Source organism: Trypanosoma cruzi, genomic scaffold (genome assembly GCF_000209065.1).
Source record: "Trypanosoma cruzi strain CL Brener 1047053517029 genomic scaffold, whole genome shotgun sequence".
In the NCBI taxonomy this organism is placed as follows: domain Eukaryota; phylum Euglenozoa; class Kinetoplastea; order Trypanosomatida; family Trypanosomatidae; genus Trypanosoma; species Trypanosoma cruzi.
In genome coordinates, this window is record NW_001849552.1 from 135,735 (window position 1) to 147,887 (window position 12,153).

General features: G+C 45.9%; 6 protein-coding genes across 6 annotated transcripts, besides 10 other annotated features; all 6 read left to right on the top strand.

Annotated features, from left to right (window-relative positions):
- Positions 1-11,337: part of a sequence feature (heterozygous, non-Esmeraldo-like haplotype) that runs on past the window's edge.
- Positions 134-168: a sequence feature (T-rich).
- Positions 205-1,935, top strand: Tc00.1047053508707.290 (uncharacterized protein; the record flags this gene model as incomplete). The annotated part of the gene is made up of 1 exon (XM_815626.1): positions 205-1,935. One exon carries the CDS (start codon positions 205-207, stop codon positions 1,933-1,935), a length of 1,731 nt encoding a protein of 576 aa, XP_820719.1.
- Tc00.1047053508707.300 (hypothetical protein, conserved) lies at positions 2,419-3,774 on the top strand (the record flags this gene model as incomplete). Its single annotated transcript, XM_815627.1, has 1 exon — positions 2,419-3,774. The coding sequence occupies one exon, from the start codon at positions 2,419-2,421 to the stop codon at positions 3,772-3,774; it is 1,356 nt and encodes a 451-aa protein (XP_820720.1).
- Positions 3,812-3,862: a sequence feature (A-rich).
- Positions 4,104-4,126: a microsatellite.
- Positions 4,122-4,172: a microsatellite.
- Tc00.1047053508707.310 (hypothetical protein, conserved) lies at positions 4,247-6,991 on the top strand (the record flags this gene model as incomplete). Its single annotated transcript, XM_815628.1, has 1 exon — positions 4,247-6,991. The coding sequence occupies one exon, from the start codon at positions 4,247-4,249 to the stop codon at positions 6,989-6,991; it is 2,745 nt and encodes a 914-aa protein (XP_820721.1).
- Positions 7,518-7,543: a microsatellite.
- Positions 7,574-7,620: a microsatellite.
- Positions 7,800-7,837: a sequence feature (T-rich).
- Tc00.1047053508707.320 (hypothetical protein, conserved) lies at positions 7,956-9,938 on the top strand (the record flags this gene model as incomplete). The annotated part of the gene is made up of 1 exon (XM_815629.1): positions 7,956-9,938. The coding sequence occupies one exon, from the start codon at positions 7,956-7,958 to the stop codon at positions 9,936-9,938; it is 1,983 nt and encodes a 660-aa protein (XP_820722.1).
- Positions 10,000-10,021: a sequence feature (AT_rich).
- Tc00.1047053508707.330 (chaperone DnaJ protein, putative) lies at positions 10,418-11,341 on the top strand (the record flags this gene model as incomplete). The annotated part of the gene is made up of 1 exon (XM_815630.1): positions 10,418-11,341. One exon carries the CDS (start codon positions 10,418-10,420, stop codon positions 11,339-11,341), a length of 924 nt encoding a protein of 307 aa, XP_820723.1.
- Positions 11,338-12,153: a sequence feature (areas merged during assembly that could not be assigned to a particular haplotype. This can correspond to areas where the two haplotypes were merged or to regions with more than two copies in the genome that were merged during assembly.).
- Positions 11,686-12,153, top strand: Tc00.1047053508707.340 (serine/threonine protein phosphatase, putative; the record flags this gene model as incomplete). Its single annotated transcript, XM_815637.1, has 1 exon — positions 11,686-12,153. A coding segment is annotated over one exon (468 nt), but the record flags the coding sequence as incomplete, so codon positions are not given.

A 12,153-nucleotide genomic window follows, 5' to 3' on the forward strand; every position in this document is an offset into this window, starting at 1 on the left:
GATGGCTTTGAAGGCTGAGATGAGTGTTTTCTGAAGGAACTAGCTGATAACATTGTTTATTTTATCGAGGGAAAATCTCACAAGGTTAACTGATGACTGACGTGTCATCCGCTGTGACCCGTGATGGATGGGCTTTATCTTTTTTCCTTTTTTTTTTTTTTTCTGTTTATACCCTATCAGTAACTGCAGCAATTATATATAAAAATGGAGGATGCGGCACCGCAACTGGGTAGGAGGCAAGAGAATGCTTCGATTTCCCGAAGGGAATTTGATTGCATTTACAATTCCTTTTTGGTGGGTGGAGATGACAATGGTAAAAATGAGCATAATAACGGTCAGTCAAAAAATCTGAAAAAGCATGCATCCGGTGACCTTTCCAAAAACAAATTTTTTTTTCGATTGGAAATGGGGCTTGTGGGTTTGGCATCGTGCTTGAATACGCTCTCGAATATCACAATACACCAAAAAAGTCTGTTGGGACTCTCAACTGAGGCAACGGTGCCAGAACTATCGTTTGTAAATGAAGAGACCTCTTCAAGAGGTGAGAGTGTAATAATGGCACCGAAAGGCGGACAAACAGCAACATCTTTTTCAAAAGTTGGGAATTCAAATTGTGAATTTTCGACGTGCACAATGCTGGATGATCCCGAATCGAAGTATGGAGAGATGGGGGTTGATACAGTTTGTCCGAAAGAGGTTGGAACGATAGCTGAAGCAAGAAGAAATGCCACTGATTTGGAGTCTTTTGAATTTACCCAAGAAAGGATTTTTTTGGAGCGAGACCATTTTTCTCGAACATTAGCTGAAATGGAGAAAGAGATGGACGACTTAAAGAACACATATGAGCAAAAAATTTCTCTTCTTCACGGCGAAATTAGAGCTTTTCAAGATATGATGGTTAAGCTTCGTGAGGTGGAGAAAGCCCATCATTTGGAGTCCGTTTCGGCTGTGGAGAAGAATGCCCGATACGAAGAGGAAATAATGACACTGCGCAAGCCACTTGCAATTTCCACAGAAAAGGAACTCTCACCAAAGGCCAAAATGGAATCTGTGGAAAAGCACGATGAGTCGCGGATTAAATCCCTGGAGGATGCGTTGGCGGTTGCGACAAGGATGAATATTTTTTTGCTGGAAAATGCAGAGAGCCGTGATGCAGCATATTTTAGTGCAGTGAAGGAAATAGATAACCTCAGAGGCAAATTAACGCAGGCGAGGGATGAGACAAGACATGGGAAGGAGCTGTACGAGGAAAAGATAAAAGCATTGGAAGGCGAAATTCTATTTTTAAAGCCCTTTGAGGAACGTGTTGCTCTACTTGAGGAAAAATTGCCGAGGTGTTCCCAGCAGGAGAACTTAGTGGTGAATTATGAAGAAGAGATAAGGCAACTTAGATCGGCTCTGAGCGAAGCGGATAGTCTTGTAGTTACTCTCAAACAAGAGTGTGCAGTACTTTCTGCTGGTATGAACCAAACGGGGACAATTGATAATAGCATTTGCAATCCGTCTAATGCCACCATACACAATAACGCGAGAGCCTCTGATAATTTCGATTTTGCTGAGGGTTCCTCACGCGTGATGACCTTAACACGTGAGATTGGGCGTCTGAAAAAGGAGTGTAACGAGTACCGCGATGCATTGGAGACCTTGAAGCAGGACCACAGCATTGAAACTGAATTCTTAACAGCAAGACTATTAAAGGCGGAATCAGGCCTTTTGGCATTTCCACAGAAAAATGAGTCGCCGACGCTCCAGCGAGGATCTCGAGCGATGTGCGACGCGGCCACGCAGGCGGTGGTGGGCAATGATGACATGGTGGGCAAGTTGGGGGAGAAAAGTGAAAGTGGTAAAATGGGTCAAACGCCTGAGTTATGGCCTCCCATTCTTGTAGAGCTTTCCCCACGTGTGAAGGTTAGAAATAAAGGTATCAAGAAATGAACCTCATTTAAAGAAGGCGTTGCGAATTCCAAAGGAAAAACCTCTTCTGGCGTAATGGCAATACCTCTCACGACTTTTTCATCGTAACGATATCGACGACATTTCCTAAAAGTTTTCTACACTGGTAATCTTGAAACATTACACGGAAACTTTGTTTGTGACCGTCTTAGAGCAAAAACAAAAACAAGACAAAGAAAAAGAATAGTGTGGAGGAAAGATTTAAACTGGGAAGTTCTGGTTGATATTCTAAAGCTTTCATTATTGGTTCATCATGATGCAATGATGGAAAGTGCGTTGGTTTTTTTTGTACAATACATGGGGTTGAAAATTTTTTTCCCTTCTCGTTAGAAGCCTGGGTCTGTTATTGGTATTATTAGTAATAATAATGATACTGATTTTACTGTAGCTTGTATGACTCCTTTCTTTTTTTTTTTTGTTTTTCTTCCGTATTTTTGAATTTGGTTCGCAGAGAGGCCGACTAGAATGACGAATTCTACATTCTTCGGACTTCATATCGACGTTTCTGGGGAGGTACTTGGTGGCATAATCGTCGTGCTGACCATTATCGGAGGTCTCGCCTCGGGCCTTTTGCTTTGCTTGTTTTCACTCGATAAGAAACGCCTAAATGCCCTTATTCAAGTTGGCAATACCAAAGATGCACGTAGGGCCCGTCGAGTGATGATGCTATTACACAAATCTAACTGGCTATTGGTTACTCTTTTACTTGTTGAGGATTTGGTGGTGGAAATGATGCCCTTGGTGTTTGACACGTTTTTAAATTCAGTGGCAGCGATATTTGTCTCAGTTGGAATCATCTTGGTGTTTGCTGAGATCATACCACAGGCACTTTTTGTTCGCTTTGCATTACAAATTAGTGCTGCACTGACATATGGAGTACTGTTCGTTATGTGTCTAACTTCACCTCTCACCTGGTCCATCGGAAAGTTGCTTGATTTTTTTGTTGGGGATAAGGAATCTTTTTTTTTGGGACGTTGTGAATTACTTGAGCTCATCCGCTTACAAGAAGAAATGAGAAGTGAAAAACGAGTCAGAAACATGTCTTCTTTGGCAGTAGAAGATGCTTCGGCTTTGGAGGATCAGGATCAGGACTTTTCGCCGGTAGAGTCAAGTATTATGTTGGGTGCGTTGAGTATGTCGGAAAATACAGCTGGAGATGTCTTGAAACGTGGTATTGCTTCTGTTTATAGTTTGCAGTGTGGCGCTCGCCTGACGAAGGAAATTACCGAGGACATTTTTTCTAGGGGGCTTCAGTTTGTTCTTGTTTACAATGATCCAAATGACCCGACAAATGTAACTAGCGTGCTTGAAACTAAGGTTCTTATATTGCTTATTTATTGCCAAGGTAACGACTCTGTGTCTCTTGGAGAACTTCCCCTACATCCACTACCTCGTTTCCCAGAAACAACTCTTTGCAGCGAATTGTTTGAGGCCTTGCAACACATGGTGATTCAGGTCGTCGCCATTTCAGACGTTAGGGGCAGAGTGATCGGAGTGTTGACAATGCAGGATATTGTGGAGTTTGTCCACAAAACATCGTTTCAGGCGGAGATGGATCCCAGGGCGAAGGTGCCCTTTCAAATAATGGTCCATTCATGGAAAAGGCTATGCGGGGTGCGTGGGGACTACGTGGCAAGTGGCAGGTACAGCCTAACTGTGGGTGGAGGAAGAGGGGGAAGAACTCCTTCGACTTCCTCTTCACGCTGCAGTACGCCTCTCCTCCAACGCCCTACTTCTCGACAGGATATGCTGCAGTCAAACTTCACCCAAATTAAAGTGTCAGATGAAAACAAACAATCAGACGAAAAGCGAACGAAATAATGCTGGTGTACGTACACACGGGGAGACAGAATGAATGAAAAAAAAAAGAACGGTAAAAAAAAAAGAAAAAGAAAGCCAAGAAAAAGAATTTCCAAGAAAACGCGAAAAAGTATAGTATGAGAAGAAAATTGCTTAGACAGCTTTTTTTTTTGTTCTTGCTGTTTTGGTGCGCTAGAGTGTGTACGCCGTTGCCGGACTTACCGTGACTAAGTTAGGGCCCCATAACCTTGATGAGATGCCCCTTTTTAAAATTATTGTTGTTTTTCTCTTTGTGGTTCTTTGCTAATTACTTTTTGGAAGGAGATCTGATAATAAACTACTCTGTTCTTAACAACAACAACAACAACAACAAACAAACAAACAAACAAACAAACAAACAAGCCAAATAGAAAAACAAAACAAAACACAAGACGAAGAGCGACAGGGACGGGAAAAGAAAAAGCAAACGAATTATTTGTGTGTCGAGTAAAAAATGGTCACACGCACCGCACGATTGGGTGGCAAGACAAATGGCGCTAAGCCGAGCGGCTTGATGTTGAACAAGAAGGGCCTCCATAGTGTTCATGAGGTGACATTGGCGAACTACTCTGCGGAGTACCTTTACCTTCGTGAAAATGAGCTGACCGAATTTGACGCCGAAGTGACCATGGAAAACCTTAAGGTGTTGGATCTGTCCATTAACGAAATTGGTGGAACAGTGGATTTCTTAAGCAAGACCCCGTTTTTGCGCCATCTTTACATGACAGGGAATAGGGTTGAGTCTCTGCATGGCATTGCAAATTTTTCTTCCCTGGAGACACTGTGTCTCAGTGACAACGCCATCAACAGCTTTGAGGGGTTAGAACGGCTTCCAAACTTGCGGGTGCTTTCCCTGAACTTTAATAACATATCCTCCTTTGAGCATTACCCGAATCTTCCTTCACTGCATACACTGAACCTTGTTGGGAACCCGGTGACAGAAATTCCTTCTTACCGCAGTATGGCCATCGCCATCAACAATCCTAACCTTGTCACTATCGACGGTAATCCTGTCCAAGGGGAAGAGCGTGCTGCACTGGAGCATTACCAAGGAAAGGTTGCTTACTGTATCTGCGAAGGGTTTATTGTTGAAGGAGATAATGTGGAAGAGGCCACGGATGCTTTTCTTCTCAAACTTCAGCGTGCGAGGGAAAAGTCAAAGCATCTACAGCTATGCTCTATTCGTCTCGCACCGGAGGATGAAACTCGTAATGTTCTCACGGAGGGAATTCCGGTACGATTGACATGCTGCATGCAAGACATTCGCACGTTTGAGCAGAGGGGCACGGATATATTTTTCTCGCGTTACTTGTATCCCGTAACCTTCAGGGTCTCTGGTGAGGCTACAGAAGTCTTTGTGGTTGGTTCCATGAACAACTGGACAGACCCCATTGAACTGGAGCGTTGTGGAGATGAAGGCGAAATTTATTTCCACACCATTCTCTATCTACCTGCCGGGGATTACGAATACCGTTACATTGTGGATGGTGTTGAGATCGATCCCGAGGCAAATGGAGTTTTGTCCAAGTACAAGCAAGGCTTCTGCTACATTTACAAAGTCACAGAATTGGAACGTACGGAAGATGAAAAGGATACTGTTCTGCACATTCGTTGGATGAAGAGCGCACCAGGTAGCTGCTATGAGATCATAGAGGACAACAACACACTGACGTATACACCAACTGTTGCTGATGTGGGTTGCTGTCTGCGCGCTGAGGTGCTTGCGTACGTTAACGGTATGTTCTCTTTCCTGTACTTTGATATTTCCACCCCCATTGTCGCTGGTCCACCAACGTGCCCCCATCTTGAGGTTAAGGGCAAGGCTGTGGAAGGCCATGTTTTGGTGGCGGAGGCCGAATATGTTGGTGGTGTTGAGGGTAATTCTTACCTCAGCTGGTTCCGCATTACCCCTGATGGCCAAGAAATTGCTATTGATATCAATGATCCTTGGTCTGGCTACAAGCTGACGAGCAATGACATTGATTGTCGCATCAAGGTGGAGTTTACTCCCATGCGGAATGATTGGGTGGCAGGCGAACCCAAATCTGTTGTTACGGCACCCGTTGTGGCTGGCGCTCCTGAATGTGAATCTATCAAGATAATTGGTAGCCTTATTGAAGGAAGCGAATTGGAGGTGGAGGTGGTATACTCTGGTGGTGAGGAGGGAGAAAGCTATTACCAATGGCTTCGCAAAGATGAGGGCTCAGAGGAGTACTTCCCTATTGAGGGAGAGAATGCCACGCGGTATGTTCCCACTCTTGAAGATGTGGGTAAGTGCCTGGCAGTGGAGTACACACCTGTCAGCAAACAAGGTGAAGAGGGTGAAACATGCCGTTGTGTGTTGGAGAAGCCTATTGAACCCTCTACCCCGGAAATCCACGACCTCAAAATTATGGGCGAGTTAACAGAGCAGCACGTACTCACAGTGGAATACGAGTACACAGGAGGGCACTTTGGACCACACGTGATTCAGTGGTTCCGCCGAGATCGATACAAACGTCTAACCAAAACTGGCCGCCCTAACAGCTCAACACTCGCTCTTACCAAGCGTGAAGTCGACTGCACGATTGAGGTTTCGGTGACACCTGTGCGCTCGGATGGTGTGCAGGGAAGAACTGTGACAACAAGGTCGGATGGTGTCGTTTCTGCTGGTATTCCTCAAACTAACTTCTTGAACGTTGTGGGTGAGCCTTTGGTTGGTAATACCCTGGAGCTGGAAGTGGAGTACTTTGGTGGCGAGCCTGGCGAACCGATCATTGAATGGGAGCGTGAGGTACCAGGGACAGAGAACTTTGAAGTGGTTGAGACCGGTGTGCGCAATTACACGGTTCAGAAGGAGGATCAGGGAAGGTTGATTCGCGTAACGTACACACCGGTACGCGTGGACGGTACTCCTGGAGAAGCGAAGAGCCGCATCGTGCAGGTGCCAGATGATGGGGCGGATGAGAAGGAAGAGGAGAAAGAAATAAAGAAGACTTCAGAGGAGCCTGTGGTGACTCGTCATGTGGATCCGGGGTTCGCTACGGCAACCCGGGAGCTGGAGGAGGCGGCGGCAAATGTCGCTTCAGAGGAAGAGACGGAGTCAATGAAGAAGGATGAGGAAACTAAGGATGGCCCTGAAAAAGAGGCAGAGGATGCCGTTGCCTCCAACCAAAATGCGGACGAGGGGTCTCAACTCAATTCCGCTCAGGCCAAGTGAATGATACGTACCCCCAATAGATATGAAAGCGAACCCCCGCCATTAAAAGGGCAAAATTGCGGGAGGATGGCTTCCAGGCATGTAGGTATTTCAGTCAAAAATTAGCCCTTTGATCCTTATTGTTTTATTTTATTTCATATTTCTTCTGGTTTGGCCTTTTACAGATGTATATCGGGTGATAAATATACACCAAAAGGGAGGCGTGGGAACTGGTTTTTCTATTCATTTTATCCACCATTCATTAAAAGTGTAACAAAAAGAAAGGAAGGAAAAAAAAAAAAAAAGGGTAAGGGGCATGCAATATGTGGGGGGCAAAAGTGGATTTACTTGACACACACACACACGGAAACAGGAGAAATACAAAACAGCAATAATAAAAAAAGAAAAAAAAGGGAAAACCAACGAAAGTACAGGCGAGGCAAAAAAACAAAAAAACATGATAGCTAGAAACACCAAATAGAAAAAAATGTTATGGCTCAACAAAAAAAATACGCGGAACTTTGATAACTACAGGAAAAAAAACCTTTAAATAAATAAATAAATAAATAAATATGTGTATATGTGGATAAAAAACACAAAACAAAACAAAAAACAAACAAACAAACAAACAAAAGAAACAAAGAAAAAAAACGAAGAAAAGTGTCTGTATTTATTTATTTTTTTTTCTGCGTTGAGATGTATCTATCGTTTTTTTCTTGTTGTGGTGGCGTTCTTCTCTTTTTTTGTCCTTTCATTTGATACCAACGATGTGTTGTTGAGCAAACCTTTCCCATTGTGTAGAGGCGGTTTACTTGCGGTGGTAAATGAATGTTTCTTTTTTTGTCATTGTTTTTTTTTTTTTTTTTGCCGTGCTGTGAGGTGGGAATGGAACCTTTTTTTCTTCAATTATTTTTGTAGTGTGGGGTAGGGATTTCCTCCGCGTAGGATTCAGCGTTGCAACAGGCAAAAGACTCGGGAGCACCACATGCGTCTTTTTTACCGGCCGCTTCTGGACAAGACGTTCAGGCATCTGTCGTGTCGACCAGTTGCCAGGGTTTTGGCCCAAAGGCTTTTAAATTCTCCTGTCAACGCCCCTGTGATGTCGCAGCGGGAAGCGTTGGTGGCAAGACTGAGCGACGAGGTGTTTTCAAAGGGCAATGTGCACCTCAAGAACGTGAATACACTTTCCGCCTTGCCGGAGGGACTGCATTCATTTCCGGAGGTGTGCTTCATCGGCAAACCCAACGTTGGCAAATCATCGATCATATCGTGCCTGTTGCACAACCGCCGATTGGGACGTTCTGGAAGCACACGGGGAACCACGCGAATTCTTCAGTTCTTCAATGTGGGGGATGCCATGTTACTTGTAGACACCCCCGGTTATGGCGGTTGGATGGGACGCCAACTCTCGCAAAACTTAGCTGAACGTGCAAGTGCATTTGCCATTCTATTTCGTTATTTAGCGCTTCGCAAACAAGGCCCACTTAAGCGGGTTTATTGGGTGATGGAGGCCAGGAAGCCCATTCAACCCCGAGACGAGGAAATCTTTGCCTTTTTGCGGGAACAGCAGATAAATTTTTCGGTTATATTAAATAAAATTGATCGATTCAAGGGCGATAAGGTGGCTCTTCAGAAACAGGTGAATGATGTCTGGGACTTTTTGGGTAGCAATCAGGTTCCTGTCCTGGGCATAAGGGCCAACCCCAAGTATCCAGAGAGGTGCTTGAACATCCGAGCCTTGCAACACGACATCACGTACTACTGCACACAGGAGCTGGTGCGTGCAGAGGACTTGACATACAAAGGAATCAGGGAGTTGAGTTACGCGCCTCCCTCTCTGGAGGAGTTGACCGCGGTGGAGCAACGCTACCCAGTAGAATCCTTCATTTTGCCCCAAGAGGACAACTTGTCGTTGGAGCGTTTTGTCTTGATGCATGAGGAAGCTAAAGCCAAGTGGTTGGCGACATCACCGAAGGCGGCGCTGTTGTCGGCCAAAGAAAAGGTTGCAAATCATCTCGTGGAGAGTTCTGACAAGAGATACAAGGACGGCGGAAGCAGCAACGAAAAAAATAAAAACCATAACACCGTAGCTTTACCAACATCGTGTTTGGCTGTCGAAGAAGGTTCAGGGCCGCAAAACGTATTTAACTCAACTACAGCAAAAGAGAGCACTTCTTCTTCTTTCTTTGAGCAGGCGGAGACGCCTAGAAGATTCTGCGTCCGGGCATCACTCCGCTCCACGCGACAGCATCAACCTGAGGAAGACGTCTTTTGGACAAAGAGGGACGCGTCAACACCCGAGGCGTATGCCAAATCCGTTTCATCACGGGTTGCTCATGAGTCACCGCCATCTGTTTTCTCCAACAAGAAGCCTCCGCTCCCATTCTCTGCGCCGCTGTTACCACAGCTTCCCACAAGTTTGGACAAGGAAACGCACACTGTGCGGGCTATCAACGGTGTGCCTATAGAAAAAAGTATGATTACGACGTCAGTAGCACAGCTTCCCCTGCATCAGGAAGGCTCGTTCGAGCACTTTGCACAGCATTCAACTTCAGGTGATTACGACCGTCTTTTGTCAGCTGAGCTAGCTGGACAACATACATTTCTCGAAGAGGGAGAGCACGCAAGCCTCTCGGAAGGCGAAACATTATCGCTCCAGCGGTCCTTGAGGAAAAGTGCTCGACGGAAGCAGTTGGATCGCATCCTAGAAAAGTACGTCTCGCGAGTCCGCAAGCAGCGTTCACTCTATATGCAAGCGGAGGGTTATATGTGTCCTTGGCTGGCGGGCGCAGGGCAGCCGTCGCGTGTTGCGGTTGTGGGTTTTGCGCACGGCTATTCTTTCATGGGTGGAGGCGGCACGCTGATGAAGGGGCTTAAGCGCACGGGATTTGGCGGTAAAAGCTTCTCTGCGCACACCATGAAGAATCGTGGGCGGGCAACAAAGAAGACCGGATACTGGGCGACGTAGTGATGGTACTTTCATTGTCTTCAACTTGTTGTTTGTGGGCTTTTTTCAGCGTGCCGTCCCCATTTTTTTTTTTTTTTTTAATTCTTCCAGCCCTGCCCGCATTAAAAGGGGGAGGGCGGACAATACCAGCTGCAATTTTCTGAAAAAAGGTGCAGGAGGAAAAAAGTAGCCAAAAAATATAAATAAAAAATGTTGCATTGCGCCTGCGTACGCAAGCACTTTCCATCATTTCTTTCTCTTGCCGACTCACTGTTGAAGCGCGTCGCTTGCCGAGCTCACACTACCGCAAAGGAATATCCCAAGAAGGCAAAAAAGCACAAAAAAGGGGGAAAACAAAAAGAACGGACACCTATACACTTCAAAACACGGAGCAACTCCAACAAGTTGGTTGTATATAAAACATTCACAGCGAGACATCCGTTGGGGAATATAGTGACAAAAAAAAACGAAAAAAAAGAGGAGGGAAAAGGAGCAGGGTCATGGGCTCGGATGTCTTTGAGCTGAGAGGAAACAGGGCGCTCTATGATGTGCTTGGGGTGCCTAGGACCGCATCAGACGTCGAGATTCGGCGTGCATATTACAAGCTGGCTGTAGTGTACCACCCGGACAAGAATCCGGACGGTGTAGAGGTTTTCAAGGAGATAAGTTTCGCCAACAGCATCTTGTCTGACCCGGCGCGGCGCCGTTTGTATGACTCGGAGAGGCTGCGGACTCACATTGAGGGTCAGGCGCGGGCTTATGACCCGATGATGGATCCTAATGTTGAACTTACCGCGGAGGAGCTTCGACAGTTTGTGGAGCGGAAACGTCTGGAGGAGGAGGGGAAGAAGAAGGAGAGGAGTGAATTTGAGAAACAGCGCGAGGAAGAAATGCGACGCCGCGCCGAATACGATGCAAAAAACCCTGCTTTTAAACAAGAATACGAAAGAATGCGTGCCCTTGTGAAGGAAGGTGTTGCCCAAAGAGTTTCCACTGTCAGCGTGCCACGGCATTCCACCACTGCCGAACTGATGCAGCGCTTGGAGAATAAACTCCGTGAAGAAGGGGAACGCCGCCAGGAAAATAGCTGCGGAGCCCAGGAAAGCAAAGGCGGCGTAAGATGTACCGCGTCGACTTCGGTCAAGCGCAGCATGATGCAGGATTTTCGCCTGCGTCATAACGGCGAGACACCAGCGCCCGGCACCATCTCTATGAATGCGAATCGCCAAGCAACGAGCAGTCGACTAAAATTTGTATCAGATTTGGCTAATAATTCGTACAGCTGCGACCTGGAAGAGCGTCTCTGTAAGTTTGCTAATTTTGACTACCGAAGTTACGTTGAAAATGGCATTGTTGACGGTGGCAGTGTTCTTGAGGATGCAATACTTGCGGATGCGTTGGGGAACTATGATCGCAGAAGATAAATTCACCAATTCCGCTTTTCCCAGTTCAAAGACATTTTACACACAAAGAGAGATAAGCAAGTATTAATAAAAATTTACATGCATGAAACTGTGTGAATTGCCTACCGTTAATTTGTTTTTGCTCATTATTTGCTCGAACATCTCACCCTTTGTACATAATTGAAAGAACACCTTTTTTTTTTGGCTTTGGTGGGTTCTGTGCGACGTCCACTGGAGCTGTACTGGGCTCCTCACCTTTTCTTTTTGTGACCTCTGCCGTTGGCACTGTTGATGAAATCATCCCAGGTTTTTTTGTGCTGTAGCAAGTTTTTGGGTTTGTTCCGGTTTTATTAGCAAAGCTGCATATGGATTCAATTGATCAGTTTCTAGAGACCGTCAGTAAAGGCGCCTACCCCAGGGAGTCGGAGGTGATGAAGTTATGCCAGACTGCTCACAACATTCTTGATGCAGAGGCCAATACTCACGTGATACGCGCACCATGCACCATTGTTGGTGATATCCATGCTCAGTTTTTTGACCTTATCGAGATGTTTCGTGTAGGCGGAGAGGTCCCTGATGTGAACTACGTGTTCATGGGCGACTACGTTGACCGTGGACACCACGGCGTGGAGACATTCCTTCTTCTGGTCGCCCTCAAGGTCAAGTATCCCACTCGCGTAGTGCTTCTTCGCGGTAACCACGAGTCGCGCCAGATTACGCAGGTATACGGCTTCTATGATGAGTGTCTCCGAAAGTACGGCAGCGTTAATGTGTGGCGCTACTGCACGGAGGTGTTTGATCTTTTGCCCCTTGTGTGTGTTGTGGAAGAAAAG